The sequence below is a fragment of the Littorina saxatilis genome, linkage group LG11 (assembly GCF_037325665.1).
Source record: "Littorina saxatilis isolate snail1 linkage group LG11, US_GU_Lsax_2.0, whole genome shotgun sequence".
Lineage (NCBI taxonomy): Eukaryota > Metazoa > Mollusca > Gastropoda > Littorinimorpha > Littorinidae > Littorina > Littorina saxatilis.
This window is the reverse complement of record NC_090255.1, coordinates 27,123,652-27,139,864: the sequence shown is the minus strand read 5'-3', so window position 1 is coordinate 27,139,864 and position 16,213 is coordinate 27,123,652. Positions and strand designations below refer to the sequence as shown.

General features: G+C 40.1%; 1 protein-coding gene across 1 annotated transcript; it reads right to left on the bottom strand.

Moving 5' to 3' along the window:
* Positions 1-2,239: 2,239 nt before the first annotated feature.
* On the bottom strand, positions 2,240-3,994 carry LOC138980865 (uncharacterized). Its single transcript, XM_070353741.1, has one exon. It carries the CDS (start codon positions 3,904-3,906, stop codon positions 2,275-2,277), a length of 1,632 nt encoding a protein of 543 aa, XP_070209842.1. The 5' UTR covers positions 3,907-3,994; the 3' UTR covers positions 2,240-2,274.
* Positions 3,995-16,213: the final 12,219 nt, after the last annotated feature.

Here is a 16,213-nt window from a genome sequence, read left to right as displayed (position 1 = left end):
CGCACGTTAAAATGTCAAAGCAGCACCGCCCTGATATCCTTCGTGGTGGACTGGGCGTTAAGCAAACAAACAAACAATAAAAACATGAAATTCTATATTTAGCGCGCATGTGTGTGTGTGTGTGTGTGTGTGTGTGTGTGTGTGTGTGTGTGTGTGTGTGTGTATGTATGTGTGTGTGTGTGTGTGTGTACGTACACCTTTCACATTGCTGTGGGTTCACTGTCTGTGCACAGGCAAATATTTTCATGACTGACGGTGTCCCGTCGGTCTCACTGGGTGCCGATTTTTCGTGACAGCGGCAAGTACAGCAGGGCTTGTTATGGAGTGTCCTTTTGTTCTCATCGTTTGCCGTTGGTAATCGTGACAGTTCCCTTTTCCTCTGGAAGTAAAAGAAGAAAGACACTTAGTGTAATGATAATTTGATTTGAAAGTATGCTTGGTTTGGTATTGTCTATTGACCTATTCAGAACATTGAAAATTGAAATACCCACTGAAAGACGAATGGATATTATTATGTGTGTATCCATGCGTAAGTTTCAACACATAAGCTGGTTTTACGTGTCTCAGTCAATGCAGACAAATCACATGCACGATTCTCACAGCTCTCGTCTTTCAGTAGCAAAAACTGCACGCTTAGATATTTTATACATAGTAAATTATAATTCAAGCAAACACTGTCAATGTCATGGATTTACATTTGGAGTTTGCGATCATATTTACCCCACGCTTGGCACAAAAACTGACGAAGTGTTACTCTTAATCTGCTGCACCACCCCCCACCCCTATCACCCCCACCCGCTCTTGTTCCTGCCCAGCCCCCATTTTCCACAGCTCAGCTCAGACCGTTATGTAACAGTGTTGCCTGTGGCGCTTCGACGTCAATACCTCATCTTTGTAATCCAGCAGTAATAGCCGGACCAAGACACACTAATCTGCACCAATTCACATTTGCTGCGCACCAATATGTGGGTGCATGGTCAAAACAAAAAACATCTACTACATCTACAATCAAAGTATACTGACCTTCAAGCAGCTTTGAACGGAGGGTACTGCCAATCGCGACAATACTCTTTTCGGTTGAAACCCCAACCTGTTTTGCTCAAAGTTGATGAAGTCGGTTTGCACGAAATGTTCACTGCAAATGAACCTGCTTTTGCCAGACACTTTTAAATGCGCACGCTTTGGCTGTGGAAACATCTCCAATTTCGATAACAAACTTAGGTTTTTGGTAGGAAATCTGTGGAAGGAAATGCCGCTTGTTGTTTGCGTGTTTTTGCAGTTTGCGGCTGCACACCTACGAGGCATTCTTCCGAACCCAGTTATCACTTTTACACATGCATGAACACCACGCTGGTTGAACCAAAACAAACACTGTGACGTCACAGTGAACCGACGTCACAGTGAACCAAAAATCACGTGACCACAACATGACCCCAGGCGGCTTGTCTTGGTTAGCCCACCAATAATAAATGTTCAATTACAACAACAAATTTTTTAATAATTTTTAAAATATTTTTCCTGAGATGTTTATAACATTTGGCATTCGATATTCAAGCTTTTGGAGATACTTCAAAACCTTGGACTTTTCCTTTAACGTAATGTGTTTACGAACATGACCCCAATGTGACCCAAAATTGTGACGGGGGTCAATCAAGCTCGGGTCAAGTCGGGAAATTGTTAAACCCTAGACGTGTGCAAAGTTTCAAAGCTCTAGCTTTAAAAACATCCGAGATAACCTCAACGTTAAGTTTTTATGAAACGAACCTGACCCCGCCGTGACAATTGACGAGAGCCAACCAAACTTGGGTCACTTCGTGGTATTATCAAATCCTAAAAGTGTGCAAATTTTCTGAGGTGTAGCATGAAAAACGTCTGAGGTAACCTCAACGTTAAGGTTTTTGGCCACGGAAGGCCGGGCACAGATGAATACTAAGACTAGCCAACTACTCAGGTGGGTCAAAACACTTTAATTGTCTCGGCATTTAAAATTGTTATTATAATCGTGCTAAGCAAAACTAAAATCTATTGCAAAATGCTAACGTTTTGTAGGTCGGGCTTTTTCCTTTTTTTCAGTACCACACTATATTCAAGTATAGCCTAACCCCTTAAAATGCCCCCACCCCCTCCCCCCTCCCCCCCCCCTACACAGGCACACACATTTTAGTTTTGTTTATGTGTTCGCTTTTCTGCAATACCATCTGTTGCATAAGGTTTGCAATTTATTTGCTGCATAGTGTCAATAATACAAAAGTCCAAGTAAACCTTCGTTGAAATTTACATATTTTTGCCGCGAAATAGATTGCACAATTCATAGCGAAATCTGCTTGAACAGAAACTAAACACAAGAGGGCTGACAGCGCTGTTGACGTAAACGGAATTCAGACCAATCATGCGCCAGTTCGAGTTGTTATGCTGCGTCAATTTCTCGTTTGAGATTACCTTATCGTAAATGATTTTTATGTAGAGGTAAGGGATGTAATTCAGAACGAACAGCACGGTTAGAACGACCAGCATGAAAGTTGTGCGTGAGGGAATACTCCTGACGTGTCGTCTGACCTCTGTGCTTTGAATTGTCACCTGCTGGTTGAAACGTTGTTGAAATTGGGGGAGGGCTGTGGTCATGTCTGATACGGTTGCTAGTTCTTCGTTCACCGCTTGATGAACCGTCAACCGAAATTCTTCAACATGGCATAACGTTGGCTCAGGTTGGGAGAGAGATGTGCAAATGTCTGTTGCGGAGCAAGGTATTTCTTGTTCTTCGTTCACCGCTTCATTATTCGGTTTTGCCTGCTTTAAAGACAGACGGGTCGAGCTAGGTTCTTCAACATAGCATACCGTTTTCTCAGCTTGGGACAGAGATGTGGTAATGTCTGTTTCGGAGATGGGTATTGCTTGTTCTTTGTTCGACGTTTGAAGAACCGATCTAGGTTCTTCAACATGGCAGAACGTTTTTTCAGCTTGGGACAGAGATGGGGTAATGTCTGTTTCGGAGATGGGTATTGCTTGTTCTTTGTTCACCGATGTACTATCGTGGTTTGCCTTATTTGACAGCGGACGACCCGAGCTAAATTCTTCAGTATTACGTGACCAAATTTTGTCGCTGGTGACTGATCTTAAATAATCCCAAAAGTTAACTTTTCTTTGTGTGATTCCTCTTGCAGTAATGGTTTTCTGGTGACGCCACAGATGAAGCACTATTCTACTGTACGACACGCTCACGGTGATGACACACAGCACATACACAATACCGAGCGTTAAGTCATAAACACTGGCGGTAGTAGAACCCTTGTATTCGTCAGTTAAACCACACCTAACTCCAGTAATGTTGGAGTCTGCAAAAATTGTCTTGGTTTTACCAGTAATCACACCATAGGGCACTGACAAAATGAATGAAACAACGGCGCAGAGTAGGATGTGGACGTAGGTACGTTTTAAAGAATACTGCAAGCTGTGACGAACGCTACACATCACGTTATATCTGTCGACGGACACAGCAACCAATAATGAAGCAGAGAACAGGATTAGGAGATGCCTGAGAATTCCAGATGTCTTGCAACCCCACTCAGAGTCAAATGTAGTATTAATATATATCTGCTCTAGTTGCAAAGGCATGGACACGACGTTGATAAGAAAAGCACAGACATTCATGGCCAGAATGTACGTTCTCGTAACGCAGGGTGTGAACCTCTTGTAGTACACAGTGAAGACAACACTGTTTCCCACCATACCCACTATCATCAGCACGACAATGAAAACTATGGTGGGTATTAATTTGTGCACATACTCCGCGTTTTTCTGATTCACGAATTCATTGACATTGTATAATGAGTCTAATGCTTGTGTCGTGGACTCTGTTGTGACGTCATCATTACTTGAGCGACTCGTCGGTGGTGAACTCTCCTGCATGTTTGTTGGAATTTCTTATGACAATGACGTTGTTGTTGATGTGGTTGTTGTGGTTGTTGTTGGTGGTGGTGGTGGTTTTGACTGCTTCATTTGCCTATTTAGAACAAACGAAAAATAAAATTAATATTGTGAGTACGTTCAAACTATTTGCCAAACATGTACACACATTGATGTATTGACGTCTCGTAAACACCATTACCTACATCAGAAAAAATAAGGAAAGCAAATGTTTACACGACTCACCTTCGTCACATTTCAGTGGACCCCCCCCCCCCCCCCCCCCCCCCCCCCGCTTTTTTTGTGTTAAAGGTCCTCGTCTACATTTTCTTACAGAAATTGACATTTTACATCTAAAATGCTGAGTCTAGTCACTAACACTTTCAAAAAAACACCCCCCTCCGATCAGAAAGGACGGAGACAGGGTAGCCGTTTGAAAATTCATTGTAGTATTTCAGCATAGTAGGATATCCTTATTTGGAACATAATGGAAACCGGAAGTTTTCAAAGTGCTCAACCTCCCAGAATTCCTAGCGGTGAGCAGCCGCTGCCTTGACGAAAGTTCTCTGGTAAGTTCTTTTTATCAATTATGCAATACATTCTTGTCGTATAAGACTTTTAAGTGGCTGCAAACAAGGCTTCATAATGCAACAAAACAGTTTCAAGCAATGTGTTTGCTCTGTTCACGTACTGTGTTCGTCATTCGTAGATATTAAATCTTAGCCGAGTTGACGCATTTCAGGGAACCTCTCAAAAGTCAGTTTTACACTTACAGCATTGCACATTACGGTACTTTATGTTTGATGGCGGTTTACAAAGAGGCTGTGCTTAATGATTCGGTTCAGGAATTAAGGAGTCATCATAAAAATAAAGCAAAAGCATAGGTCTAACACTAACTCAATGTTTCGAGAGGCACAGTTCCGACACAGTGACACACGTACACTGACAATGAAATCTAAAACGCTTGCACTCGATCTAAATTTGTATTTCTGCACACACAAAATATTTCGACTACAAAATAAGGATCGGAATCAAAAACAATTGTATTTTCCAACAAGAGTCCTTGATTTGTGTGCTTTCATTTTTAATGAGTTTGCGTAGACTAGTACCCGCAACACCGATGTCAGAATCGCCATTGATTTTCCTGCAAGACTAACAACTACAGATCTATTAACTGAATCAGTTGAATCGGAGATCTAGATTCTCCGGTCGAATCTTAGAATGCAGCTGGTTTTTATTTGTGTATTTCTTAGGTCTATGTGTGTGCCGTATGTGTGTAAAATGTGCGTGTTTGTTTGTATGTGTAAAATGTGCGTGTGTATGTCTGTGGATGTGTGTGTGTGTGTGTATGTGTGTGTGCGTCTGTGTGTGTGCACGTACGTGCGTGCGCGCGTGCGTGCGTGTGTGTGTGTGTGTGTGTGTGTGTGTGTGTGTGTGTGTGTGTGTGTGTGTGTGTGACATTCACGTGGTAGTACGAGTGATTGTGTGAATCGGAGTATCTGTACGTGTTTGTTTTCTTATACCTGATCATGTTTTAGACGATTCATGTATGCATTTAGTTCTTAAAAATGCCAAACGTGTAACTCATTATATATTCGCCCCTAATGGCATAAATAAACTAATACTGTACTGTATTGCATGGTAGGTATAAGCCACGTATTTTATTCACTTATGATTCATGTCCGTCAAGTATAACCGTTTGTCCATTTCTTAGACTGTGTCTTTTAACACTTTTGTTTTGTTGTTTCTTTTTACATTTAGTCAAGTTTTGATTTTTTCTGTAAAAGCTGTCCATTTCGATACTCAGGTCGAGCACAGTACGCTTATCTCATGTCTCAACTCTGAGCTAAGCATCGTCTCCACCGGTCAGAAGAGGCAGGGCAGGTGCGGCAGTGTTACATTGTTTGTCAGCGCAATCGGGGACACAGAGAGTCCGCATGCGGACAGCTACTCAAGAAGCTGCCGCCAAGAGTTATCGGGAAGAAAGATCCAGTCTCTTAGTCTTACAGTGAGTTTGTGTAGTTACAAATGTAATGGTTTGAAGATTTCTTCTCTCTGTTATTGCTTGAGTGCTTATGTTAATCTCAGTTATTCAAGTATGGGCTGTATATATTGTAAATGCGTGTGTGTGTGTGTGTGTGTGTGTGTGTGTGTGTGTGCATATGAGAGAGAGAGAGAGAGAGAGAGAGAGAGAGAGAGAGAGAGAGAGAGAGAGAGAGAGAGAGAGAGAGAGAGAGAGAGAGGTGACACACTATACTTCCGTTTGCTGTTTAAAAGGATACTTACAAAATCAATCAGTCGAGACACAATTTATTAACAAAATAATTTTAATTATATACCAACTTATTTAATGCATACACTCTTACATATATATATATACATCTGAATGCATAAAGCACACACACAAACATGTACAAAGTAACCCCCCAAAAAAAACCAAAAAAACTAAAAAAAACATTAAAATGCTGATAACTCATGAATTACTTCTACAACTTACTTCAAATTTGGTGTACATTGGCCTGAGATATGGGATGATAATTCCACAAAGTTTCATGAATGCCGGTCAAGTGCGCATGGCTTATAATTATATCTATATGCCACTTGTTTCATAATACTACATCTATTAAAACAGATAAAATGGATACAAATTTAAATGCATTACATTATTTCATGACAATAGGACTTTTAACTGTGTTGGTCAGAACATGATTAACGAGATGACCGCGGGGGAGCTGGTCCTGTCCATTGCTGAGCGGCTCCCATCCCCGGTTTCGGGCATGGCCTGCAACCTTAACAGAGGATCCTTCCCAGAGGAGCCTACTTCTAGTGCAGCCACATGTCCTTCCAGGTGTGTTTGTCACCACTACCAAGATAGGGGAAGGGAGGTTGATAACCACCCGTCAAAGACCTGTAATTACAAAAATAGTACTTAAAAATCTGAAACAGTTTAAAAAATGTTAGCACACTACTGTTAATCGCCATAAGTTATGCATGACTCGACTATGATGTGCCGTAATTATGCATTTAAATTATGATGAAAAAACAACAACCTGAAAAGTGATGGGCGTGTCCGGATAGGGCGGATAATCGTTATATGAAATCTTTAGAAATGTGTCCTGTTCAGTTATTAATCTTTAAATGTTATAACAACATCCTGGAAATTCACTTCGTAATACTAAAGTAGAAATGGCCCAGTCAGGCTGAATTTTTGTCAAATACAGGGTGACCTTAAAACAATGCAACCCTCAAAAATGCTAATAACTTCTACATCTGTTGACCGAATCACTTTTTATTTGGGGGACATAAACTTCAGCCTATCCATGACCCTTCCACATCTTGGCAACTTTTTTTGAAATACATAGCACAAAAGTCTGACCATTTGATCTACAAAATTGCCCCTTTGTGAAAGTGTCACGGTAGCTGAAGTTTATGTTCCCCAAATATAAAGTGATTCGGTCAACAGATGTAGAAGTTATTAGCATTATTGAGGGTTGCATTTTTGGGGGGTCACCCTGTCACCCAGTCTTCTTCAAAATGGCAAAACAACACTGCTAGGCACAACAGCCGAACCAAATCAATTTGTGTGGGCAAAAAATGAGTTGTTCTTCAATTTGAGATAATAAAACAACAAACAGGGTCACTCTTGCTCACACAATCAAATCTGCATCCAAATCAGTATGTGTTGTTCACATATATCTTGTCTAACATGGACGCTATGGCATGCTGAGCGGTGTAGGTGTCAATACTCTCAGCAGGCATAAAAGGCAGATTTTGAAGCCATTTTAGCGGGTAACAAGACAAAGAATGGTACATATGAGTAACTCGCAAACGCATTGCCTTCAAACTTTCGGAGATTTCTGTTAACACATGTCGTAAAGTACACACGAAATCTCAAGTCATGTGAGGTATTAGTTCTGCTGTTATGCGACATCCCAGAAAGAGTTTTAAAAATAAGGATCTACCCTGTCCGATTGAACAGAAAAAAAATTTAGAATTAGCATGCATTTAGAAAAATGAAAGCTTCAATTTACCCTTAAATTTAATACAGTTTCACCAATGGCTGTTCAAAGCGCACTTGTTTAAACGCACACACACATTTTTGGAAAATGCTTTTTCAAGAGCCATTGATCAGTTAAGCGTGTCGGCAGTGAGCTTTGCTATGCGTAGGCCGACATTTGCGCTCAGCGCTCTGAATGAGTCAACTTCTTAAAAAACTACTTTCGCGTTGAAATCCTCATACCACCCATGTCTGATAAAATATGTACATGAAATTTGAGTATGTGGCGCATCTGTCATTGTTCTTGAAAATTTCAACAAAATAAAATTTGTTCAATGATTCAGCAAAAATCTATCGTCAATTTAAGACATGTTTCTGACATGACAAATACGAGCAGACCTAATGTCTCAAATTAATACTTGAAATTCCGAAAGTACTTTACAACATGTGTTAGCACAACTTTCCGAAAGTTTGAAGGCAATGCGTTAGCGAGTTACTCAAATGTATCATTTTTTGTCTCATTACCCGCTAAAACGTCTTCAAAAACTGCCTTTTATGCCTGCTGAGAGGATTGACACCTACACCGCTCAGCATGCCATAGCGTCCATGTTAGACAAGATATGTGAACAAAACTTACTGATTTGAATGCAAACTTGATGTTTTTGTCTAAGAACATGTTTTGTTTTAGCAGTTCTGATTTGTTGTCAATTTTAGCGCACCAACCAACGAGGGTGGACAGAGCGGCCCCGTGCAGGACTCCCGTGCCGATGACGCAAGGGATGGTGGAGAGACGGAAGAGGACAAGTGGGAAGACACCCAGACAACAGACATCAGCAAATAATCACAAGCTTCCACAGACGACACCCCCTCACAAGGGCGGCGCAACTCAGCTCAGACAGATAAGCAACCCCAAAGCAAAAACACAAACATGCACTCCTCTGCAAAACACAAACCAAAACAGAAGCAGGGAAAACCAGCACTCGTAGAAAGAGGTAGACAATTAACAAAAGACAGGAACAGCAAGAAACAAACACAACTCGATTTTGACTCTCGCACTCGGTCAAATACCCCCAAGCGGACACGCCAAGAGACAGAGGGGGTTTCCCCAACAACAGAAGGCGTGGAGAAACACGCACGGCTTGATGCGAGTGCCAACTAGCGCACGTGCTGTGTAACAAGAACTGACACTGATACTAGACACTGACAATGGCTTGCAACATGAAATTGTTCTCGCTGAATACTCGAGGATTAAGAACCAAAAGAAAAAGGAAAAGTTTGTTTACGTTTTTCAGAAGCAAAAAGTATGATGTCATTTGTTTGCAAGAGTCGCATATTACTAAATATGTCAGTGAAGAATGGAGGAGAGAGTGGGGTGGTGATCTGTTTTACAGTGAAAGTACCGTGCATAGCTCGGGACAGGTTATATTATTGAAAAAAGGGTTTGTTTGTGATTATGTAAAGATCGTGTGTGAAACGAAGCGCATTCTTGCTGTGAAGATTGGTAGTGATAACCAATGTTTGATTATCGCAAATGTATATGCACCCAACGAGTCTAGAGAGAAAATGACTTTTTTTACAGATGTATCAGACATGTTAACCTTTGCCGGATGCCGCTTTTGACTACACACTTCCGACGATGCGGGTTTGTCTGAACCCATACATTTGAAAGAGGGTTTTTACCGTTTATTCCTCTAACGACGATGCGGGTTTGTCTGAACCCATACATTTGAAAGAGGGTTTTTACCGTTTATTCCTCTAACGACGATGCGGGTTTGTCTGAACCCATACATTTGAAAGAGGGTTTTTACCGTTTATTTCTCTAACGACGGGGTGGGTTCAGGGAAACCCACAGCGCTACTTCAGTGGTTGCATCGAGTTTCTCCCTTCACCGACCTCTTGCAGGGGAGGGAGAGGGGGAGGGAGAGGGGGAGGGAGAGACTGAGAGAGACTGAGAGACTAAGAAAGAGAGAGAGGGAGAGAGAGACTAAGAAAGAGAGAGAGAGAGACTAAGAAAGAGAGAGAGAGAGACTAAGAAAGAGAGAGAGAGACTAAGAAAGAGAGAGAGAGAGACTAAGAAAGAGAGAGAGAGAGTCTAAGAAAGAGAGTGAGAGACTAAGAAAGAGAGAGAGAGAGACTAAGAAAGAGAGAGAGGGAGACTAAGAAAGAGAGAGAGAGAGAGAGACTAAGAAAGAGAGAGAGAGAGGCTAAGAAAGAGAGAGAGACTAAAAAAGAGATAGAGACAAAGAAAGAGAGAGAGGGAGACTAAGAAAGCGAGAGAGAGAGAGAGACTAAGAAAGAGAGAGAGAGAGAGATACTAAGAAAGAGAGAGAGAGAGACTAAGAAAGATAGAGAGAGAGAGACAAATAAAGAGAGAGAGACAAATAAAGAGAGAGAGAGGGAGACTAAGAAAGAGAGAGAGACAAAGAAAGAGAGAGAGAGAGACAAAGAAAGAGAGAGAGAGAGACTAAGAAAGAGAGAGAAAGAGACTAAGAAAGAGAGAGAGGGAGACTAAGAAAGAGAGAGAGAGACTAAGAGAGAGAGAGAGAGACTAAGAAAGAGAGAGAGACTAAAAAAAGAGAGAGAGAGAGACTAAGAAAGAGAGAGAGAGAGACTAAGAGAGAGAAAGAGAGACTAAGAAAGAGAGAGAGACTAAGAGAGAGAGAGAGAGAGAGACTAAGAAAGAGAGAGAGAGACTAAGAGAGAGAGAGAGAGAGAGACTAAGAGAGAGAGAGAGAGAGAGACTAAGAAAGAGAGAGAGAGAGACTAAAAAAGAGAGAGAGACACTAAGAAAGAGAGAGAGAGACTAAGAGAGAGAAAGAGAGACTAAGAAAGAGAGAGAGACTAAGAGAGAGAGAGAAAGACTAAGAAAGAGAGAGAGAGACTAAGAGAGAGAGAGAGAGAGAGACTAAGAAAGAGAGAGAGAGGCTAAGAAAGAGAGAGAGACTAAGAGAGAGAGAGAGACTAAGAAAGAGAGAGAGAGACTAAGAGAGAGAGAGAGAGACTAAGAAAGAGAGAGAGAGACTAAAAAAGAGAGAGAGAGAGAGAGAGACTAAGAAAGAGAGAGAGACTAAGAAAGAGAGAGAGAGAGACTAAGAAAGAGAGAGAGACTAAGAAAGAGAGAGAGAGAGAGACTAAGAAAGAGAGAGAGAGAGAGAGAGAGAGAGAGAGAGAGAGAGAGAGACTAAAAAAGAGAGAGAGAGACTAAGAAAGAGAGAGAGAGAGAGACTAAGAAAGAGCTAGAGAGAGAGAGAGAGACTAAGAAATAGAGAGAGAGACTAAGAAAGAGAGAGATAGACTAAAAAAGAGAGAGAGAGAGACTAAAAAAGAGAGAGAGAGACTAAGAAAGAGAGACAGAGAGAGAGACTAAGAAAGAGAGAGAGACTAAGAGAGAGAGAGAGACTAAGAAAGAGAGAGAGAGACTAAGAGAGAAAGAGAGAGAGACTAAGAAAGAGAGAGAGAGACTAAGAAAGAGAGAGAGAGAGACTAAGAAAGAGAGAGAGAGAGAGACTAAGAAAGAGCTAGAGAGAGAGAGAGACTAAGAAAGAGAGAGAGAGACTAAGAAAGAGAGAGAGAGAGACTAAAAAAGAGAGAGACTAAGAAAGAGAGAGAGAGAGACTAAGAAAGAGAGAGAAAGAGAGACTAAGAAAGAGAGAGAGACTAAGAGAGAGAGAGAGACTAAGAAAGAGAGAGAGAGAGAGACTAAGAGAGAGAGAGAGACTAAGAAAGAGAGAGCGAGACTAAGAAAGAGAGAGAGAGAGACTAAGAAAGAGAGAGAGAGACTAAGAAAGAGAGAGAGCGAGAGACTAAGAAAGAGAGAGAGAGAGACTAAGAGAGAGAGAGACTAAGAAAGAGAGAGAGAGAGACTAAGAAAGAGAGAGAGAGAGAGACTAAGAAAGAGAGACAGAGAGAGAGACTAAGAGAGAGAGACAGAGAGAGAGACTAAGAGAGAGAGACAGAGAGAGAGAGACAGACAGAGAGACAGAGAGAGAGAGACAGACAGAGAGAGAGACAGAGACAGACAGTCAGATAGACGGATAGACAGACAGACAGACAGACAGAGCAACTGACAACAGACATACAGACAGAGAGATACGGACAGACAAACAGAGAGACAGACAGTCTCTTGGAGACAAACAGGCAGACAGACACTGTTCCGCCGCTTTGGTAATTATGGGTGTAGCAGAACCCGCGCCGTCGGCAGAGGGATAGTTACAATCACTACTACTCTTTAAAAGTATGGGTATGTGTGAACCCGCGCCATCGGTAGTGTTTATGTAAATTATCATAATCAATTAATTCTGATGTTTTGTCATGTACACACTAAAAATTTGCAGACAGAGAGCAAATTAGGTGTGTGAGAGATACTTAAAATTTCAAAACGATACCTTTAATGGTTCCAGAGTTACAATGATTTTAGTGTGTCTCTGGGTACAGGTGAACCCAGGAAGCACGGCAAAGGTTAAACAAGTCGCGTAAGGCGAAAATACAATATTTAGTCAAGTAGCTGTCGAACTCACAGAATGAAACTGAACGCAATGCCATTTTACTCGTAGCATCGTCAGGCCACCGCTCATGGCAAAGGCAGTGAAATTGTCAAGAAGAGCGGGGTAGTAGTTGCGCTAAGAAGGATAGCACGCTTTTCTGTACCTCTCTTTGTTTTAACTTTCTGAGCGTGTTTTTAATCCAAACATATCATATCTATATGTTTTTGGAATCAGGAACCGACAAGGAATAAGATGAAAGTGTTTTTAAATTGATTTGGACAATTTAATTTTGATAATAATTTTTATATATTTAATTTTCAGAGCTTGTTTTTAATCCGAATATAACATATTTATATGTTTTTGGAATCAGCAAATGATGGAGAATAAGATAAACGTAAATTTGGATCGTTTTATAAATTTTTATTTTTTTTTTACAATTTTCCGATTTTTAATGACCAAAGTCATTAATTAATTTTTAAGCCACCAAGCTGAAATGCAATACCGAACCCCGGGCTTCGTCGAAGATTACTTGACCAAAATTTGAACCAATTTGGTTGAAAAATGAGGGCGTGACAGTGCCGCCTCAACTTTCACGAAAAGCCGGATATGACGTCATCAAAGACATTTATCAAAAAAATGAAAAAAACGTTCGGGGATTTCATACCCAGGAACTCTCATGTCAAATTTCATAAAGATCGGTCCAGTAGTTTAGTCTGAATCGCTCTACACACACACACACACAGACACACACACACACACACACACACACACGCACATACACCACGACCCTCGTTTCGATTCCCCCTCGATGTTAAAATATTTAGTCAAAACTTGACTAAATATAAAAAGGAAGATGGTGATATAGTGTTGTGTGGTGATTTTAATTGTGTCATGAGCAATGAGCTCGACATAATAAGTGGAGAGAATCATTCAAATGTTGTTGTGAAACAATTTAATGACCTGGTGAATGAATGTGATTTATACGATGTGTGGAGAATGCATAATTTAGATAGAAAAGAATTCACATGGTCAAAAAATGTTCCATTTGTGGCAAGAAGACTTGACTACGTTTTTAGTAGTTTAAGTGTATTTGAAAAGATTGTTGATTGTGACATAATCTCTGTTGCGACGTCGGATCATAGAGGCTGTAGTATTCATATTAAACTCTCTGATGTCGTTAGAGGAGAGGGTTATTGGAAATTTAATAATTATCTGTTACATGATGTGAGCTTTGTTGATCAAATGAACAAAATGTTTGACACATTTCAACTTGATGATGAAGAGGATTGTCAACTTTGTTGGGAATTATTAAAAATGAGAATCAAGGATTTCTCCCAAAATTTTAGTAAGCTTAAAAGTTTTGAAACTAAAAATGATGTTGCAAAATTGTATGGAGAATTAAATGAGTTGGATAAAGCCCTTGGGATCTCCCCTGACACATGTATTCAAACGCAAGGTAAACGGCAGAAGGTCAAGCTGCAGTTAGAACTGTTAGAGCAGCGTAAATCTCGTGCAGCACAGGTGCGTGCAAGAGTTCAATGGATCGAGCAGGGTGAAAGGAACACACCTTTAGTCAAGTTATGACTAAATGTTTTAACATCGAGGGGGGAATCGAGACGAAGGTCGTGGTGTATGTGTGTGTGTGTATGTGTGTGCGTGTGTGCGTGCGTGCGTGCGTGCGTGCGTGTAGAGCGATTCAGACCAAACTACTGGGCCGATCTTTATGAAATTTTACATGAGAGTTCCTGGGATTGATATCCCCGAACGTTTTTCTCCTTTTTTCGATAAATGTCTTTGATGACGTCATATCCGGCTTTTCGTGAAAGTTGAGGCGGCACTGTCACGCTCTCATTTTTCAACCAAATTGGTTGAAATTTTGGTCAAGTAGTCTTCGACGAAGCCCGGACTTCGGTATTGCATTTCAGCGTGATGGCTTAAAAATTAATTAATGACTTTGGTCATTAAAAATCTGAAAATTGTAAAAAAAAAATTAAAAATTATAAAACGATCCAAATTTACGTTTATCTTATTCTCCATTATTTTCTGATTCCAAAAATATATAAATATGTTATATTTGAATTAATAACAAGCTCTGAAAATTAAAAATATAAAAATTATTATCAAAATTAAATTTTCCAAATCAATTTAAAAACACGTTCATCTTATTCCTTGTCGGTTCCTGATTCCAAAACCATATAGATATGATATGTTTGGATTAAAAACACGCTCAGAAAGTTAAAACGAAGAGAGGTATAGAAAAGCGTGCTATCCTTCTCAGCGCAACTACTAAACCGCTCTTCTTGTCAATTTCACTGCCTGAACGGTGGACTGACGATGCTATGAGTATACGGTCTTGCTGAAAAATTGCATTGCGTTCAGTTTCATTCTGTGAGTTCGACAGCTACTTGACTAAATATTGTATTTTCGCCTTACGCGACTTGTTTTTTCTTGGGTTTGAAAAGGCGAGAGCAAATGCAAAAATAATGGAAAGTGTAACAGATGATAATGGACGAATTGTTACAACGCAAGAGGATATTATTCTCGTCCAAAAAACGTATTTTGCTGATTTGTATAAACGAAAAATTGACGAGGGAAACATGAGCTTGAAAATTGACACTTTTTTGGATGGAACAAAGGTTTTAAAAATAAATGATCAGCAGAAAGACAGCTGTGAAGGGGAAGTGGTAGAAGGAGAAGTTTTGTCAGCTCCAAAGCGTATGAATAATGGTTCTGCGCCTGGAATTGATGGATTAACAGTTGAGTTTTATAAGTTTTTTTGGAGGAGCCTAAAAAGGTATATACTTGCTTCTTTTAACTCTGCTTTTAAGAATGGAACTCTATCTAATTCACAGTGTAAAGCGGCAATTACACTGATTCATAAAGGGAAAGATTTATCAAGAAATGATTTAAAGAATTGGAGACCTATTTCACTGACCAATACAGATTATAAGTTATTAGCGAAATGTGTAGCTCTTCGGCTCTCTGGTGTTGTAGGGAGTGTTGTGAATGAGGATCAAGTTGGGTATATAAAAGGTAGACGTGTCTCAACATTATTGCGATTAGTTGATGATGTTTTAGAACATGCAGATTTACATAATAAGCCTGGATTGATGGTGTCAATTGACTTTTTTCATGCATTTGATTGCATTTCCAAAGAGTTTATGTTGAAGATATTTGAAAAATTTGGTTTTGGAACTGATTTTGTGAAATGGGTTGATGTTTTGATGAAAAACGCAAGAAGTTGTGTAAATTATTGTGGTTGGTTATCTGAATTTTTTAATATTGATTCCGGAATAAGGCAAGCATGTCCTTTTTCCGCGCTAGCCTTCGTATTAGCAGTTGAATTGTTAGCAATCAAAATTCGGGAGGCCAAAAATATAAAGGGTATGTCATTATGGAACAACGGAGATATGGATAAAGTTTTGAAAGTATTGTTGTACGCTGATGATGTTACATTGTTTTTGCAAGATGAACATGACATGTTCAAAGCCCTGGCTTTGATTGATAAATTTTCGGAAATATCAGGTTTGAACATAAATCACCAAAAATCCAAGCTAATGTGGTTTGGGTCACGGAAGAACTGTAGGAATGAGTGTTGCGGTTTTGCATGTACAGACAAAATGAAAATTCTGGGTGTATATTTCTGTAATTACATGCGTGCGTCAAAAGTGAGAGAGAAATGGGAAGAGAGAGTGAATGTTGCGAAAAGACTCATCTGCGTGTGGGAGAAAAGGAATTTGAGCATTATTGGTAAAGTCTGTGTATTTAAAACGTTTATTCTGCCACATTTTGTCTATATAATGCAGGCGCTGATTGTACCAGACGACGT

Coding starts and splice junctions, on each gene's coding strand:
- LOC138980865 (XM_070353741.1), bottom strand. CDS start 3,906: ATGCAGGAGAGTTCACCACCGACGAGTCGCTCAAGTAATGATGACGTC.